Genomic DNA, 19,429 nt, shown 5'->3' on the forward strand with positions numbered 1-19,429 from the left:
CTTTTTGCTGCTTTTAAATAGTTTAATGCTCTTTTTAAGTGTAACATCCTCTACCTCAGTATATCAAATAAATTGAAAGAGTGAAAGGTAGGAGGAGTATTCAGTAGCACTTTTTACATGACAGTTTTTTGTGTTCTTCTTTTGCCAGAATCAGACTTCGTGGGTCCTCTCTAGCATGGCAGCTCTTTACTGGAGGGTGAAAGGCCAAGGAAAGAAGGCAATTGATTGTTTACGGCAAGCATTGCACTATGCACCCCATCACATGAAGGTGTGTACACGTGTGTGTGTCCACTACCCAGATAAAAGAACATTTTGCTTGTCATGGCAGAGCTTTCACAGACTATTGTTAAGGCAAACACTTGGTATCAGGTGTCTGTAATGTATTAGATATTAGCTAGTTGAGGTAAAACCAAGATTTTCACCATTTGTTTAGTATGGACTGTCTCTAAAAAAAAAAAGATAACTGATGAACGGCTCAGTGGAATTTCTTGCAATTCAGTGGGTATGACACCTCTCTGGGCATCCCAGACTTGAACTTCATCCTGATAGTTAGGACTTTGAGTCTTCATCAGCCTTTGTCTGGACAAATCTTCTAACCTAAGATGTGGAAGTATGTTTTGTGGTTATGCTTTTAGAGAGGGGGAGTATGTCTTCTGGTTGTGCTTTTAGAGAGGGTGGGAGGTGATTATCTAAAGGAATTATTTAAATGCTTGTATCTTAAGCATTTGGGCTGTGAATTTCAGTAGTGCACTCATCCTTGACTTTGTGCAGCAGTTCCTTGCTCAAAAAGAAAAGGCAGTACTTCGGACACAGTCTTGTCTTTAGTGTTTCAGCTGGCTGAAGTGCTCTGTACCCTTCACCTTGCCAGGTGCTGTGCTGAGCATTGTCATATCTGCTCTTAAACACCAAGCTCGCCCTTGCAAACTGATAAATGCAATTCAACATAGCAGACTTTTCTTTGGGACCTAAGCAGCAAATTGTGCAGCATAGAAAAATGTAAACTTCACTGGAATCTTGGTCTTCTACCTTTCACTGAAAATTGAGAGATAAAATAATTCATGCTTTTAGGATATTATTAGGAGGATTTAGCCATTAACAGCAGAAATGCCTCAACTAAGAAATGCACATCCCCTGTGCACATCCTTTGTATGTTTCCTATGGTTCTGTCTCTTTGCATTATCCATTTAAAACAAGGTTGGAACCAAGACCTAACACATAGAGCTTTTGCATATTTTCTGGTCTTTCTGTATAATGGGTTCCTCAGGAAAGGAGTCCTTAGCTGTGTGATTTGTAAGGGTCAGACTATGGATTGGAAACTACAGTTTGGTAAGATTATGGTGGAGCAGTGCTGTTTTCTAGAAGTATGATATAATGTTGTTTGAGATGTATGACTCTGAATTTGTGCCCTGTTTTTGTGCTCCATATTGAAGCTGCCTCCAGAGAAAATTCTGGATTTGGTTGTAAAGATAGAGCTGCAACTTTCACTCACAGTTAGCACTGAATTAAAAGCTGTTTTGTATATTTTGGTTTATCCTCCTCTTTGCTTTTATGCACTTTGGCTACTTTCTCTTGACTTTTCTCATCCAAATAAAAGGTAATTAATTTTCCTGTGAACTTCTCTTGTGATTCTGACTCCCATAATATCTGCTTTGCAAGCATGAATAACTTGTCCAGGACAGATATTCCTTGGCATGTGAAGATCAAGCATTCAGGGATCACGGACATGCAGAACTTTTTATTGTCCTGCTGAAGGCACCTAAGCCTTCCTACTAAGCAGTATTTTGTGCTTTGAAGAGTTGAGGCCCAGCTCCAAGAGAGGCTGTTATGGCTGCCAGGGCTCTACAGGTTTTTCAGTCAGATAAGGTCACAGCCTGGAAATCCAGGAAATAAAGAACATACCATCAGTGTCTAGCTGAGAAAATTTTATTTATAGCTATTACTCAGCATCAGAATAACAATTCTGTGGCAGAGGCAGGACAAAAAATGATGCATCTGTTGCACTTATGGTTAGACCATGTTTTCACTTCCCTGCTGTCCCCTTTGTTCATATTCCCTTTCCTTTTTTGTAAGAGCTGAAGGAGGGTACTCAAACAAAACAGCTTGTCTTGTCTCTAAAGAGTGTATCTCATCTTTGGGGAGAAAAATAATGTAAGAGTTTCTGAAAACTAGGTGTACATACACTTAAATGAGTTGATTTTTGAGTTGTTTTTTCTGTCCAAGAGTCACGTTTGTCACTGTTGTGAGTGGATGTAGATGGGAGTTTTTTTTTGTTTGGGCCATTTAGGCCCAAATGCAGTTTTATATTAAAATAGGTCTGGATCATCAGTCTTAACATCGAAAGAGAAGGAAGTGGGTAGGAACCAGATGGGTGCAGTTTGGTGGTGAATTCTTCTGTTTGTCTTGCTGATCCTGAGACAATTGCAATGGAAGGAAACTGTTGCTTGCTCTTCTCCTCCAGGATGTACCACTAATAAGCCTAGCTAACATCTTCCACAACGCCAGACTCTGGAATGATGCCATCATTGTGGCTACCATGGCAGTGGAAATAGCGCCACACTTCGTGGTTAATCATTTCACACTGGCAAATGTCTATGTAGCAATGGTGAGTGTGCTGTCACCCAGGTATGGCTGTCTTTGGGACACTGCTTACATGTATAAAAGTCTTATTCTCACAAATAATTTTGAAGGAGCAACGCTCAAGAAATTGGGGTATGATCATCAAGAAGAAGTATCTTTAGAAAAACAAAACTTTTATTCCTGATTTTACTCCTATTTCTATTTTAGTACTTTAAGGCCAACATTTTTAGAAGCTGGCATAAGAATGCTGTGTGCAAAGCTTTGTAAAGACAGTAACAAACAATTGGTAATTTGTGTTGTCCAGCCATCTAAATACAGGATATCTTTATAATACTGGAAAATTAATGGTGAATTTGGTCTCTATCTTGAAGAGCTAAGCTTGGAATAATGAGTGAAACCCAACTTGAAGTTGTGGTGAAGAAACAAAAGGGAAGTTCTTTTTCAATATCTGGATTATCAATGCCCAACATAGTTTGCGAATTGAACTGAAATTTCTTCGTACTGTCTATATATACTATTGAAATACACCTTTTTAAAAAATCAAGATTCACAACTCATCTTGATCTAGTTAGTCTTTATGATATGGCCAGAAATTCATATTGTCTCTACTGCATTACTAAAGTTACTGAGAAAAGGAACTTAAGAGAAAAAATAAGTGATGAAACTGACTGAAAACCTCAGAATGTTTTGGGTCTTTTCTCCTCTGATTTTTCCTCTAATGCACTATTGGATGTTGGCATGCTTTCCTAGTTAATAAAAAAGCAGGGTGGCATAGGTAATGAGATTTCAGCTATACAAAAATAGGTGCTATTTCCACATGAATGCTTCTAACTACCAGCCTGGAGTCCAGCTCATCAATTGAAATTGTCTAGCTATTGTATGCTCTTTAAGTTTTGGGGGGTTTTTGTTCAGATTTTACTCTTTTTATTGAATAATCTTTTAAAAATAATTTCAGGTTGTTTCTAAAAATGTTAGCTTTTCAGAAAAGTTGATGGTTTTGCATTGTCCATGATTTTAAAGCTTTGATGTACTCAAATTCTGAAATCTGTTTTTAAAAGTTACTTTCACAGCAAGAATACAGAGGTATATTAAAAAGAAAAGGTGAGAACATTGGTCAATAATTCTCAGCAATAACTTCTTTCCATGGATTATGCAGAATTGAGAAAAAGAAAAAAAAAAAAAACGGTTATTTGTGGGAGAAGGGAAAAAACCCTAAATCACAAGGATTGGTTCAGTTACTTTTGTGCACATCGTGCTGCACAACTGGTTGGGATGGGAAAGGCCTAGAAAATGTGTTCACTGCTTTTAGAATCTGACTCTTTGCACTCTGGTTTCTTTCTTCACAGGAGGAGTTTGAAAAGGCCATGAAATGGTATGAGTCAACACTAAAGCTTCAGCCGGAGTTTGCCCCAGCAAAGAATCGAATCCGCACCATTCAGTGTCATTTACTTCTGAAAAAAGAGCGACGGTCTCCTTAGAGATCAGCATCTTTCTCTTTTTTAAAAATGTCATTATTCTCTATTCTGCTCTTAAGTGTGCTAAGATAAATTGATGAATTGAAATTTTTAACAAGACTGTTAAAAAGAGATGGGATTTGGATCAAGGGTTCTTTTATTATTTTTTTGTCAAATAGAAGAGCATCTTTGGAAAATATATTTCACAGACCATAATTTTAAAACATCCGTGTAAATATTAAACCAAGAAACTTCCATGAGTCCATGACCACCTGTAACAGGACCTAGGCAACTGTTAGTTTTTCCATAATGCTCAGATTGGCATCAGCATCCAAAATAACTTGCTTCATGTCTTATAATCTAAGCCACTGGAAATGCAAAGCACACAACTGTACCAAATAGTAAGAAGAGATAATCAGCAATTCATCCTTGTGAAACTCATGCTTTCTCCAGTCTTGTTCACTCCATACCATATTACTTGCTTTTTTGGAAGGAGAGGAACAGACTTTTAAATATTTATTAAAAAACATGAGAAACATGAAGCATTTTGGAATTCTTCGTTTCTGTTGGGGGAATGAGGAGGAGGGAACATCAGGACCCTAATGTCAAAGTAGTTTTTAATCATACTTGCAGAAAAAAAAAATTGGTAAAATCCCAATGAGATGTTTTATATTTGTCTGTATATTCATAGCCCTCTGCCTCCCTGAGTGGTTGATTTACTAATTCTTTGTTCACTGTATTTCTAGCCGTTTTGGAATAAGGTGCAAGTTTATGCTCGCCCTGAGCCATACTTTCAGCTGCCAAGGAGGAGGAGGGACATGGTGTCAAGGTATCAACAACAAAAAAGTCAGGTGGAAGATTTCCAAATCAGTTCTGTCTTTGGTTGGTGGAGGACATGATTCTCCAGAATCAAAAAGGGCACATATTTGAAATAAAATTGTTTATGAACAACTCACAGCTTCTCCTGTTCTGTGTGTCATGAGCCACTTGCAAGAGTCCGGGTTAGCCTGGAGGAGCTACAGCCTTTCCTTGGGAGCAGACCAAGCTGGGAGCCAGGAAAGCTTTGACACTCCTGATAAGCCAATGATTTCGTGTGTACCCTTGGAAAATTCCTTGAACCTCTGTGTTTGACTGTGGCAGAAAGAAATACAGAAGAGTTAACTAACTCAGCTGTCGTGTAACCCACTCTGCATCTTCTAGTGTTAAACATGCTTCTTAGTGATTCTTTTTAAAGGACTAACAATGCATATAAACTTACTGGGTGTTTTTTTCTCCCTCCAATATTTTCCCTGTCTCATTGACACACATTAAGAGTATGGCAGTGGTAGAAACTATGACGTCAGTGTGATTTTTATAATACTGGAACTTAGTACTTCATAAAAGGATCCCTGAATATTTTTATATATGACTGAGGATGAGCAGTTCTAATGCAAATTTTACCTCTGTTTTATTGCAAGTAATTTCCATTTATCTAGGAACCCTGACAGAGGTATGAGCAAGTGCTACTGTTGGGTAGATTTTTATTAAAATGGGTGAGTGTGTTAAATTTTTGTCAACAGCATGTCAAATTTTATTCTCTTCCCAAGGCTACTGGAAGGCTGAATGTTGTTGGCTCGAGACAGGCATAGCTGTATCTCTGTATAAACTCCAGGAGGAAATCACTTCATGAAAGATCTAATACCTCCACTAGGATCATGGACTGGGATAATGAATTCCAGAGATTTCTGACGTAGAGCTGTGGGAGGGGAAAATAGCAAGGCAGGTGCAAGTAAATGGAAGGAATTTCCATTTGATCTAGGAAAGAAAGAGTAAAGGCTTTTCATTGAATTAATGTGCAGAGTGGCTGCTTTTATTCAGTTTTGTTAACTGGTCTGCTTCACTTTTTTAGTGGTTGATAAAAAGTTGGGAGTCACTTAAATACATCTGGTAAATCTTCCATTTCATGTACTAGTTTTAAAATGTAGTATGCAAAAACTTAACTTGGTACAGAGCATGTACCTTACAGCTTGGATTCCCAGTGTATCACAGTTGAGTGGTTCCCACGTGCTGAGCTCTTTTCTACTGCATCTGTCTCGCTGCTGATGGGAGATGCTGGGATTTAAGTGAACAGTAAGGTTGGTCCTTAAAAACCTAAAGCACTAATATGTGGAGCACAGGTGGTCATCCATGGCTTTGACAAAAGATGGAATTAAAGCAGACCTTTCCTGGATCAGCAAGGATTATGCTCATAGACAATATTGGTGGGCACTTGAAATTGCTCATTGATATTCATGCCAGCTTAAATCTTGCTTACTTCAGCGTTTACTAATTTATTTCTTTAAGAAATGCAGCAAGATGCACTGTACACAGACATCAAGCAAAATGTAGGAAGACTAAGTCTGTGTGTGGTCATAGTGTAAATTGTCAGCAAGGAGGTAGCAGGACATTGCTGTTCTTGCTATCTTCGCATTTTCAGAGAATTTGCCCATTAGAAATGGTTCTTGAAAACTGCAGTAGTCTGACAATGGGGTTTTTCTTCTGAATCTTGGGTAAGTACTTAAATGTGTCCTGCCTTAGTCCCATAAAATTTGTACATACAGATGTTGATTTGCTGCTTGGTTACTGTGTGCTCTCTGCCATACAGCCAATTTTAAAATAGCCTATGCTTCCCTCTTAACTATATTCTCTGAAATTTTAGGCAATTCCTGGATATGTACTGCACAAGCAGTACATCCAACTGAAGTAGGGAAGTAAAAAGGTCTACTTGAGAGCATAAACTTGACCTAATGCTAACAGCAGTGTGTGTCTTAAAGATTTCACCCAGTGGTCAGTCTGCTGGGGAATGCTGGCTTCTGCCCTTGGAGCAGGCTCATGGAACACTCCCAACTCCATGCCTTCGACCCTCCTGTATAAATGCCAAGAAGTGGTGGGTTTCAGTGGTTTGACTGTGTTCAAATGTTAGTCAAAATTAATAATGCTGAGTCCATGAACAGAAAACAAGTTGGGCAGCATGCTGAAATGGAAAGCACTGAATTTTTAAGAGCAAAGGTGTGATTCTCTGCAGAGTAAGTTACCTATTTAGAGAGTACATGTATCTCCTTCCATTTAAGTTATTTCAAAATGAGCTAAGGTGGTTATCTAGACTCTGTTTTTCATAAATGGAAAAGATTCTTATCTTGAGAGGGTGATCTACCCTTCCTGTTGTAGAGCATGACAAATTGCCTGCTCAGAATGCCTGTTCCTTTCCATTGACTGTTGAGATACCTTTGGCAAACTGAACTTCAATATGATTTCTAATAATGAGGCTTGGTAACTCATTCCACATTGACTGGCTCTCCAAGGTAGTCTGATTAAGGGATGACATGACCATAGGTAAATGGCAAAATCCTCTCTTCTCCAAAAAACGGGGGTTTTCTCAGTTGTTTTCAGAGTAGAAATTAAGTACTAATGGGGGAAAAAAAAAAAAGTCTCTTATTTGCTAAAATCCTCAGCATCCTCACAGATAGCCTCTAAGGCTCCTGACTTCAGGGGTTTTCGAGGGAAAATGGTACAGGAAAACCATCAGGCACTTCTACCTATGAAGTGGTTGGATTTGATTCACTGTTGGTGCCTTAGTTGTACTGGTCAGGACTGCACTGATGCCATACAAAAAAAGGAAACACTGAAATGCCTTATTGGCATCCAGTGTGACTGTAGGATCATATTCAAACAAGAGGTTTTAAAATGCATGGAGACTGAGATCACCTGTGGATGCCTTGCATCACCTGTGATAGAAAATGGCCATCAGAAGTTTCTGTTGCAGCTCACAACCTTCTTTCCCTCTCACAGGAAAAAGACTAAAAAAAAACCCGCAACCTCTCCTTAAGAATGGTATGGTATAGTGAAGATGCTAATTAATTCTGTTGCTGTATTGCAATGCTTTTACTTCCTACAATTTGCATTAACTTTTCTGGGTACCAATTTAGGAACCCCCAGATTTGGACCTAGGTCAGTAATGTTCCTACCTCTGTTGCTGTCCTCCTGTGTGACTTTAGGTTTAGGCAGCAAGGAGTTTCCCCTCCTTGCTGTACCTCTCCCTCCCACACCTTGTTTGATGTCTTTTTATAACATAGAACCCAAATTAAAAACAACCTATGAAACAGGGAATAGGCCAAGTTTAGTAGTTTGTATCAGCACTGAAAGAGTGAAAATGCTTTAGAAGAACTTGCTGAGTATTCAGAAAAACACAAGCTCCTCTTCTCCAGAGCTGCTGGATGTTGTTTGGCAGGTTCAGGTGATCCTCCCATCTCAAGCATTACTTAGATGTGTCCTTCTGGAGTGCTGCAGGTTGTCTTGATTCTTAGAGGATCAGCTGGCCATGTTTGAGTCAATGAGACTCTCTTAAAAGAAACATCCTCCAAGAGGCTTTGTCACGTGTGGAATTGGTTTTTTTTAGTTTATTTTTACTCTTGATTTGCTGAATATACTCAAGTGTGCCAGCATTTATTGAAACAAAACAATTTCGGTCTGTGAACACTGAGGCTTTTGAAACTTTCCTATCAATTTGTGGTCTTCTTGCTGAAGTTCAGTGGCTGGTCATCTGTGAGAGCCAACAGAAAGTTGTGCAAATTACTACCACAAAGGGATAGGCAGTGAGTTTAAAGGCAATTTGTTTTCACTATGATTTTTAGGGAATCTGCACAAGAGTGTTACAACCTATGTTCCACACAAAGAAAGTTAAGAAAGTGACAATCCGATTTAAGGAAGAGCATTCTTGTACTTCAAGTTTTTTTCATTTTTAAGTATTGAAAAGCTCAGGATTAATAAGGAGCAATGTTTTGATAAGACTGGCCGCTTAAAAAAGTGTTCCCTTAGACTTTTGCAAGTAGCTGTTTTTTAAAAACTTTTAAACCCAATGATCTACTTCCAGATTCTAGAACAAAAATAATAGTATTCAAGTTCAGTAGTCCCACAGGAGATGCAATGACAGTGCCTCGGAAGGAACGGTTTTGAATGCAGGTGAGCAGGAATTAGCTTTGTGATATTTATAATCTAGGAGTATTTTCTTAATGCAGGTGTTTTGATGTGTTGAGGGTTGTTGTTTTTTTTTCTTTAATCTGGTTTCAGGCTTCTCCTTCCATTTTCAGTCCTTTGGAATTGGGTTGTTACTAGACTAACAGTTTTGCTGTGCATGTTATTTGTGCCTATGGCATGCCAGGTACTTCACGGAAGAGCCAATCTGCTCTGAAGGACGTACAGCCCCAGACGTTGGCCCAAAGAAGAATTTCAGTGCTTGCTGGTGTCTTAGCCAGGGATCAGACAGCTGTTGAGTCAAAGTTTCTGGCCACAGTCCCTCCACGGTGACACCACTGTTGGTTTCAAAATTCAAGCCATCCACGTGTCTCTGAGAATAATACTCTGACAAATCAATGATCATTCCACTACAATTCAATGGCAAATTTTTGCCTGTTCTGCTTGTTGATCATGTCCAATCATGTCCTCTCTCTCTGATAGTCTAATTCTACTGTCGGTTTGGTTTTTTCTTTTTTTAAAGAAATTAAAAATTTCCCAGAGCTACAGCTGTTACAGGATTACAGTATGATAGCACGAGTTACCACTTTTTCTTAGGAGTGAGTTTTGCTGTAGCCTGTCTTGTGATCCATATGCTGAGGAGCAAAAGTTGATATATAAAAGTTGTTAAGGGACACTAACTTGTGGGCAGATGCAATCAAAATTAAATGGAGGGAGGAGCCAGTCTTATCCCACTACTATGCTAGGAGCTAATATAGAAAAATGTTATCTCTGAAAACAGAAAATAGGCTTTAAGGGTGAGACTTAAAGATGAGAAGAAGCTCCAGGTAGAAGCAGCAAGAAAGACAAGGATCCTGCTTTTTGTAGCATCAGAGACTTTCTGTTGGCAGAAACTAGACAAGGTAACAAGGGCAAAGCAGTGACCTGAATGGATAGTTCCTTCTGGTTATCTGGAGTCATCAGAAAACAAGCAGGACATCTGAGAAGCCGTGAGTCAATGCTGCAAAGCCATTGCAGACAGTGGGGCACCTGGCATTGCTGTGCCTTCCTGCACGGTCAGTATGTCCGTGGTGTTTGGATGCCACAGCTGCTCAGCCTCCCTGGCCAAGGGACAAGCCTAAGTGCAGAAACATCCTGTGAGCACTGGAACAAAAACTCTCATGGTCACCTACAGCCAGGAGTTCCAGAGGTCAGTTTCCAGTGAAGAAGTATCTGTTCTTTTTAAGCCTGCTACTTCTTGTATTATAAAAGATCATTAACAGCTTTTTTCTCTCACCTTTTCTGTGGCACGCTTATCTAAGACATGCCTTACTGACTAAACTGAGGCCTGACCAGACTCAGCTTGGCTTTTAGCTTACTGACTTCCTTTGGGAGAGTAGAATACTTGCTTAAAAGAAACTTCAAGACTTTTTTAAGATTGTAAGCATCCATAATCTGGTTTTTTCTGCCTTCTCGGCCTAGATTGAAGTTACCTCTGGAAAAGAAAGGTCAGGATGTGATTCCAGTAACTGAAGTGCTAACACCAGAGTGGCCAATCTGCACCTCACACAGAGAGAGGCATCTTCTGGCCCACTCACTCTTGCCCTCTTTCTTGGGAACCTGCAAATAGTGAGTTCTGTGTCTTGTGTGGCACGGGGACCTGTCTGCCTGTGGGCAGTTTTCCATGCAAGTGGATGGCATGATGGCAGGGTATGTCCCTAAGCAGGGCTGGATGCACACATTTGCACAACAAAAAGTACATGATGTACCCTACCTCAGTCATTGAAGCAGTTCTATTAACTATTAGACTGCCGTAATGAGAATTTGGTCTAAGATCTATTAAATCTCTGTGTTCTCTCTTGATTACAGTAGTGCCTTACAGTCTTTTTCAGTGATCTGAGAGAGGGGAATTGAATGATCTTCCAAACCCTACTTAATTAATTCCTGACTGTCATCATAGGGCAATTTTAATTATTTGGAGCAGCTTAGTCAGCACATCAGGTTGAAAGAGCTCTACAAGAGTTCTTATCCCTGTCACTGTGGGTTTACATGGGCCTTCCTTTGAATATCTATAGCAACATCCCCCTACACCTGGGTACAATAACCAACCTTAGCAGGACCATCACTAAAAGCTCTTAGAAAATTGGGTGGTTGCAACCCAAGTGGCAGCATTTCCTGAGGATCAGATCAGTGCAGCACTGCTACTGGTACCCTGCAAAGAACCCTCAGTCCCTTTTCATAAACAGGGTATTTTGTGCCTTTAGAAGCCTAGAGTGTTTCTTATGAAACACTTTCTCCTAAAATGTTTCGAAGACATTTTGACCAGAAGAACAAACAATTTGCTGTATTTTAGTGTAGGCAAGGCTTGTTGTCTTCAGTTGGAGGACCTGCAAGAGACAAAAATAAGGAAAAAAATCCAAATAGGTGGAAGTTCCTTTAGAAACTATTCAGAAGAGAAGCCAAGACAAACCCCTTCTATTTGCCTGTAGTTTCAAACTTCCTCATTTCTGGGCAGATGAGTAGAGCCTGCCCATTCCATTACCTGTGTGAATCCAGGGACAGGGCTTTTATTTTCTTTCCATCTTTTTTGTTTATTGACTTAGACCTGAGCTTTTTTTTTTTTTTTTTTCTTTTTTTTTAATGTTTTTGACTGACTGCATGGCAGTTGTAGTTCTTTCAGTCTGGGTAGCATGTCCTAGCATATCAGGTTACTGTGATTTCTTAGTTGAGCACACAACCCTTCAAGTGGGTGAAAAAGAAGAACAAGACCTTCTAATGTTGTCAGCATGACTCTATGAAGTTTGAGAGGGGAATGCGAAGTGTAAATGAATTCACAATATTCATTTAAAAGTTGGTATTACTAGAACAAACAGCAAGGTCACAGAAGATAAAACGGAAATGAATTAATCCCTGTGACTTTTTCACTTCCAAGTGTCACCAGCAACCCTTGATTGCCGTCTCAGAGCCTTGCTTGCACACTACTCATGAGATCTCCAGCAAAATGGATCCTGGGTGGCATGGCTTGGTTTTTGCGGGGAGAACCCATGAGTTTTACTTTTTCTTGTTTATATTAATCCCCCCTTACTTGCAGCAAAGTGGCTTTTTCCCAGGGCTTCAGTAACCAGCTGTAGTTCTCAGGCACCTACATTTCTCTGTGCCCCATTTGATCCACATCATGCAGCTCGGCCACCTCTGTGAGTACTGCTGCCAACTTGGAGCAAATGGAGGAGACAGTGAAGGTCGAATGAAGATGGGGCTCTGGAAAGAAACCAGGCAGTGGCATCTGTCAGCTTGTAAGTCAGCTTCCCCTGTTCCTTACTGTCTCCTCCAGCCTCTTAGAGCTGCTGTGTGGGAGGAAAGAGCAGCACCAGCAGCTGGAGGAAAGTGGGAGGAGTGGGAGGAAGAAGAGGGAAGAGCACCTGGGGGCTGAGAGCCAGCCTCGCTGTCTGCTCCCTTTCGCAGTCCCCTCCAGCTGTGTTTGTGTTCCTCACCTAGAGGTATCGTCAGAGGGGCTGAGGAGCAGGTAGTGGTGTGAGCAGTGGCTGTGGGGCAATGCCCACCGCCTCCCTCCTCCTTGCCGTGCTTCTGTCTCTCTACGCCGGGAAAAGTGCTGTCACTGGTACTGAAGTGCTCCAGCACCGTCATGCCTTATTCTCTCTGCCTCCAAGTTAATGAATGGGCAGCTGAAGCAAAGATCAGAAGTGGACAAGGACAAAATTAGTATTGCCTCCTCTCTGGACGTATTTGGACTTGGATGGATGGTCTACCCTACTAGGAGCAGGTAAGATTGTCTTATGCCAGTACACCTCTCCTATCCCATCCCACAGACTGTCCCAGCACCTTCCCGGGGGAAGTCAGTGTGATGTGAGCGTCTTGCAGCTCTTTGCCAGTCTGGGCACTCACCAGGTTCGTTGAGCTGTAGTCCTGCTACTTATTCTCCTCCTCTGCCACCACAGTCTTGGTCTCCATTGACAGAATCACTTTCGCAGGGCCCAGTTTTTGCTCTGCCTTTCTCTGTGCGCCAGCTTTGGCCCTATGACTTCCTTATGTAGTTCAGTTCTGTGCCTACACACCTGCAGCGCTGGAGCCTCCTAGGTACACCCAGAGCCCCCTTCCTGCACTCCAAAGGGTCCTCGTATTGAGCCCCTCGCTGCTGATTCATGGCAGCCTTCTGTCTGTCCCCTGAATTCCTTTCCCAGCCAGGCTTTGCCAGTACGATGTGTGCTGGCGATGGACACTGAGGAACGCGCCGAGGGTAACGCTGGTTCCCCAGTACCCCCAGCTTCGGGGTGAACTAAACACCCCGGGCAGGAGTTTTCCATGCTGGAAGGGGAAGGAGTTGTCCGTGCCGCAAACGTCCCAGTCTGTCTCCGTCCGGGAAGGGGGAATCATTTTCGCAGCCAGGGACAGAAGCCGCTCCCGCCGCAGCTCCGCGGCCCCGGGGGCGGCGAGGGGAGCCCGGGGCAGGCCGGGGGGAGCCCGGGGCAGGCCGGGGGGAGCCCGGGGCAGGCCGGGGGGAGCCCGGGGCAGGCCGGGGGCGGCGGCGGAGCCTGGCCCCGCTCGGCCGGCAGGTGGCAGCAGCAGCCCGGCGTGAGGCGGCCGGGCCGGGCGGGGCAGCGCCGCCGCCGCCGCCGCGGGACCGGGGCTCCCGTCGGGGCTCCCCCGCCGCGCTCTGCCCCCGCACGGGGCGCGGCCCCAGCCCGGTGGGCTCCCCCCACGGACACCCGGCTGCTCCCCGGCACACACCGCGGCCGAGAGGGCGCTGCCCTCGGAGAGCGGCGCCGGGTGGCCGAGGAGCGCCGCCCCCGCTGCCCTCCGTGTCCGAGGTGCGGCCGCGGGGCTCCCGCCTCGGCCCGGGTTCGCCGCTTGCAGGGCGGATGGGGGCCAGGGAGCTGATACGTTCTGGGGTTTTGGGGACGGAAGCCCCTATGGTAGCTCCGTGCGAGCTCCAGGTTTTGCGGGGATGTTCCTGAGCTCCCCGGCTTGGGGCCGCCCGCACTTGGCCCCGCAGCCCGGCTGGAACCCCCGGGTCCGGGACAGCCCTGGCTGCGGGGAAACCTCCGCCCCGTCCCCGCCTCCCCGCCCGCCGAACGGCCCCGAGGGAGGCCCGGCTTCCCCGCGGGCACCGCAGCGCCCCAGCGGCTGGGGGAATCTTCCCTCCCGCCCACACGGTCTGAAACCCGGGGGATGCGGGCGCCGCGAGGGGAAAGGAGGAGGCGGCGCGGTGTTACCGGCGATCCCCTCCGGGGCAGGTGGAGTCCAGCACTGCACTTCTGAAGGGTTTACCCACTTCAGCTCTGTGTTCTGCAAGGGGAGGGTTTGCCCATGGAAGGTTTCTCCGGGCGATCCTCCCAGCCCACGGAACGCTCCTTTGTGCAGCCTCACGCCGATCCGCCCTTTGGGCTGCGGTGTGCGGTTCCCTCGCCTTTCACTGTGGGTTGTTGTTTTGGCCAAAACTTCAGTCACAGCTGGGCTAATCTTTATCTAGTTCACGAAGCTCACGATCGTTGCTTTCCAGATGACCCTCCCCAGCCTTTTTTCCCCCCAGCTTTTTTCACCAGCTCAGTGCCTCACCTCTGCGTGCCCTCCAGCTTCTCATAGCAGCCTGTCTCCCCAGAGCCCAGGGGACAGCCCATTGTCAGGGAGTTCCCTGCTCACTTTTCTGCCTCTGGAGCGGACAGAGACATTATTCAGCACTGCATCTACCCTGAAATGTCTGTAAATCAGAACACAAAGCACCTCAGGCTCTGTCAGTTTCAAACCTTTCGGGCTGGATTGGTGTTCGGAGAATGACACCACTTTCTTCCAAACTGTTTTAAATTCAGTCAAAAATCAAACAGGAGAGTCAAGCTCCGAGCTGGACTTTACCTGGGTGCAAAACATCGGGTCTTCTCACCTGGTGGTCACCAATCCTGCTGGGACAGGTAACAGCTGCCTTTTGGAGACCTAGAGGGGCAGAGCTGGAGAAGTGGTGCAAGCATCCCCACCCCAAGTCCCACCACTATTTGCTAGTCCCTGCTCAGCTCCCTGGCAGGTGATGAGAGATGAACTGGGAACTTGCCCAGGCAGGGTGTGGCACTAAAGGCTGAAGTACAGAAGCCACAGCCATGGTGGGGACTTGTCCTGACTGTGTCTGTGATGTTCTTTAACATCTTAGGATAAACAGGGGATTTCAGACTATAGGATTCTCTGACTGCCCCCCATTTTCCAGCTTGAAATGCTCTTTAAAATGTATGAAAAAAAAAAGAAATCCAAACACTATTAAATGCAAAGAAATCATGAAAAACAACAAGGAACAAAAGCTCTCAATCCTAGCTGAGCACTGCACAGACAGGAACCTGCTCTGACGTACATGAGCACCCCATAGGGATTAACTCTCTCCTGCCCAACAAAGCCAGCCTTCTAGCTTCTACTTTGCAGCACATTTTGTGTAACTGTATTTAATCTAGCCAGATAGGGAGATTAAAATGTACGGGTTTAGTACCTATCTGCAGTTGTCCCCACCCAAAAAACCCTCACAGTCCTGATCCAGGAGTCTTCTGCCTATATGACAGATCAAAAAAATTTCCCTGTGAAGAAGAAACAAGAATCAGGCAGCAGAAGTCTAAAGGAAAACGACAAGGAAAAGCTCTTAGAGTAATTTTCTCCTTTGCTTTCCTGTAGTCAATAGGCAGAAGGGCATCTTTTGCATGTCTACTACCAGCCAGTTAATATTTTCTTACCCTCACCCCTTAAGTGAGGTTCCTAAAGCCCTTTGCAGTCACTGCTTCACTTATTTTCAGGTACCCCCGTGAGACAGCTGGTGTCACTAACCTGCTTATAAAAAGAGGGGTAGTGAGACACAATTGTCTGTGTAAAGCCACCTAGCAGACAATTCCTAGAACACAAATTAGGAGGTGGGATTCTCGGTTTTGACTTTAACCTTCAAGCTAGGTTTCCCCCTTTTCCAAACCTGCAGTGCCAAACCACTGCAGTACCAAATGTGCAACAGCATCCTCCATCTTCTTGTCATCTTTGGTACCACATCAGAGTGGAGGGACATGTAGGCTGCAAGCCTCCAGACCCTCACCTGCCTTTTGAGGAGATTGCCATTTAGAAAGCTGAACCAGGGGATTCATGTTTTTGGCTATTTGTGTTATCCTTCATTTCTATAATGGAGCATCATTGCTGAGGAGAGAATTTCACAGAAATCATTTGCTTTAGGTGCTGCATCTGTCCCATGTTAAAGCACAGTGAGAAGGTCTGATGCTCTTCCCAATGTACCACATACTTTTATTCCAATGTTTTTCCCTGCATCTGTAGGCAATTCAAAATCCCACCATGAGACCACCTGTGCAGGGATACAGCCCACAGAAGGTCTCAGTTGTTGCCACAGCAAGAACCAGCTTAGAAGAATTTTTCCATAGCCATGACAATTAAAGCATAGCATTGCCCAAATATGCTTGTCCTTCTCACCATGGTCCACAAATTTTGAGTTCTCTTGTTTTTTTACTTTCAGCTCTGTCTGGACACAACCAGAGTCTTGGGATGACTGTATGGGAGATATGTAGAGATTGTCTCTCTCTTTCACTGACAACCCATTACTGTGGTACAGCACAGGACATGAGCAGAAGGCTCCATAGCATCTGAGATGGCAGTGAAAAACATGTGACAGAGGCAAGACAGGTATGTCATAACAGGTTTGGTGTTTTCTCTGAGAAAGCCAAGTGCAAAATATTTGCTAGCTTACACTCTACTGCACTTCGAGAAAATCTAAAAATAAAATAAAATAAAATAAAATTTCTCCCTCAGAAGAAAGAGGGGAAATGGGTTCTTGGGAAGAAGGGATTTATAGCAGGGAATTCCTTATGTCTGCATCTGTTCTAGAGATGGAAAATGTTCATGAGCTCTATCCAATCACTTAATTGAAATCTTTTCCCAAACACCACATCTATTTTTTTAAATTCTGTGATGGTACCATTCTGAATGTATACTTTGAGTTCATCCTAAAATAAGATAAAACTATGTTGAGGATGCCTAGTTAGCATTGCAGGAGTGTGGTATGAGACAGCTTTTCATATATGACATAGAAAGTATGGTGGACCAATAGTGAACTCAAAAGCATGCCAGCTAATTTCTGGATGATGTAGCTAATCAGTGTGCCTGTGTTTCATGTGCCTGTGCTCTCCACATATCAGTGCAGTCTAGAAGTCCTGGGGAAAGCACCATAGGTGCCAAACTGGACTTTCCCAAGCCTTTTGTTTTTCACTTGACTGTGTTGAAGGCCCTTGCCCTCTGCAAGAATCTGTCTAGGAGCAAGTGCAAAGTTTGAGTGAGATATCTCTGAGGGTGTTATGGCATGAGATGGGTAAGAAAAGAGGGAGAAAGCATTCGCTGGTAATCAGATTGTGGAAAAGTTAATTTCAGTAATTTCAGAGTTGTGTTCTTAAAAGCCAGCATTCGTTGACATTTGAGAGGAAATAAGAACTTCTCAGTGAAGATCAAGCAGACATCAGTGTTGTTCAATGTGTCTTGAACACTACAGGGGATGGTTTAAAATCCCTTTAGTGCTCCTAATTCCTATGTCCTAAGAATTCCTCCTATTGTCTATCTCTAGAAAGTCCAACAAAGTCTGATTTTCATACTGGTTTAAGTGTCCTGTATCTTGGCTTGAAACCTAAAACCTTCCTCACCCATGGCCCTCCCGTCAGTGATGAGACAACAGGATCACAGATCCTCTTAAGCATCTTAAGTTAAAACCCCTTTCTTCCAGCACTGCTCTTCTTGCCTCCATTTGCTAATTGTGAACATGGGAACTTGATAGCCAGAGACCTCATGTTAGAGCCTTACAGATCTCCAGATTATATGGTCATAATTAAATTGAGGAGAGCAGAGGGAAAGGAATTAGTATCTTTTAAAAAAAGAAAGAAAAAAGAGAACAACAACAACCTAACCCCCAGAAATCAAATCCATGACAATGACTTTAAATGTGTAGTATGTGGTCAGTGACATATGAGTCACTTGAGCCTATCTTTATAAGAGTAGCAAAATATGAATAAAACACCCAGCTGGCATGGTGCCACTGTCCCTGTAGCTATATCAGAGCATAACAGCAGCCTGCATTGTCAGCTAGAGGCTTATTGTCATCAAGGCCAGTAGAAATCCTAGTCCTGAGGCTCAACTAAGAGTCATCCTATACCTCAGCCTCCTATTGCAAGTCTTCCTTGGAGCTGTCTTCCACAGCTGTATTTCTTTTTATACCCCCATTTATTTTCATGGTTCTGAGAGTTTCCAAAAGAAGGAGTAGAAGGTATGATGTCTTTCCTCTCATAGATATATTGTTCACAAGACTCACAGCTCTGCAGTGCAGGTTCAACCTACAATTGCCTAATGTTTCTGGGCTAACACAGAAGCTGGTTGCTGCCAGACTTAGCAGTCCCAGTCCACTTTATGTGATGTTACCATGGACCTTGGCCAGGTCCATCCAGGTTCTCCACTCGGAGGTGTGAGTGTGGCCAGTGCTGAACCAATCCACTTGCTGTCTGCAGCACGGAGAGGTCCTCTGTGAAAAGGAGATTGTGTGTAAAGGGTATTGGCAAAGCCTTTAAAAAGGTTGAACTGGCATCTGTCAGGAATGACGTTTGTTACGGCTGACTCTGCTCCGGATAGATGGATAGATTAGATAAAGCAACCCAGGTGCCCTCCAGCTCTGCCACTCTGTGACAACCCCCTGAGAGCAGTCTGTGCCACCATTAGCTTGATGAGCCATCACAACCAAAACATAAAGGGAAGGCAAGAGCCTATTTTGGTGTGGGAAGAGAGCTTGTAGTAAATTAGTGTACTTGCAAACCTGTGATAGTGTAGATACAGCTATAGCGCAACTGCAGAAGCTGGTAACCTGCCGTAGTTTAAAACCAGGGTCCATCTCATCCTCTGTTGCCAAGGAGCAGACTAGAGGGAGGTTGGAAGGGCAGGATGAGTTTTCCAGAAATGGCTGGTCTTCTATGCTCTGTCACTCTTTACCAGTGTGCTGACATTGCAGCCGCGTGGTACTAAAAGGTCAAATCCATTCAGTTCCCACGCTGTGGCCCCCAGTTCCCCCAGGGAGTCACACAGCACACATAGTTTGCTATTTATGCTAACTCACTCCCACCTCCAGCCCCAGGTGAAGCAGCTATTTCCCTCGGAGAGGAAACCTAGAAGAGGGAAGAATTTCCATGAGGTGCAGGATGAATGGTTGGGAACACAAGCCCAGTGACATTGCTCAGCAGCAGTCCTTAGCTCCCAATCCCCAAAAGAAGGGGTTTCTTCTTACTGGCTCTAAATGGGAGTAACACATGAATTCCCAAAAGAGTGAGGGCATTACACAACCATGAGGCAACTGATCACATGTTCATATCACTGAGGAGAGGAGCCCTCCCCCACATCTTACCAGAGCAGACAGCGAGCAG

At 43.9% G+C, this 19,429-nt stretch overlaps 1 protein-coding gene across 1 annotated transcript in view; it reads left to right on the forward strand.

Annotated features, from left to right (window-relative positions):
* Positions 1 to 4,986, forward strand: part of TTC17 (tetratricopeptide repeat domain 17) — a 55,424-nt gene extending 50,438 nt beyond the window's left edge. Inside the window, exons 23-25 of the mRNA XM_014873529.2 lie at positions 149 to 268; positions 2,459 to 2,602; positions 3,924 to 4,986. Coding sequence (XP_014729015.1) covers positions 149 to 268; positions 2,459 to 2,602; positions 3,924 to 4,055 — 396 coding nt within the window. The 3' untranslated portion in view covers positions 4,056 to 4,986. The remainder of the gene's footprint in view (positions 1 to 148; positions 269 to 2,458; positions 2,603 to 3,923) is intronic.
* The last annotated feature ends 14,443 nt before the right edge of the window (positions 4,987 to 19,429 follow it).

This window comes from Sturnus vulgaris, chromosome 6 (genome assembly GCF_052056855.1).
Source record: "Sturnus vulgaris isolate bStuVul1 chromosome 6, bStuVul1.hap1, whole genome shotgun sequence".
In the NCBI taxonomy this organism is placed as follows: domain Eukaryota; kingdom Metazoa; phylum Chordata; class Aves; order Passeriformes; family Sturnidae; genus Sturnus; species Sturnus vulgaris.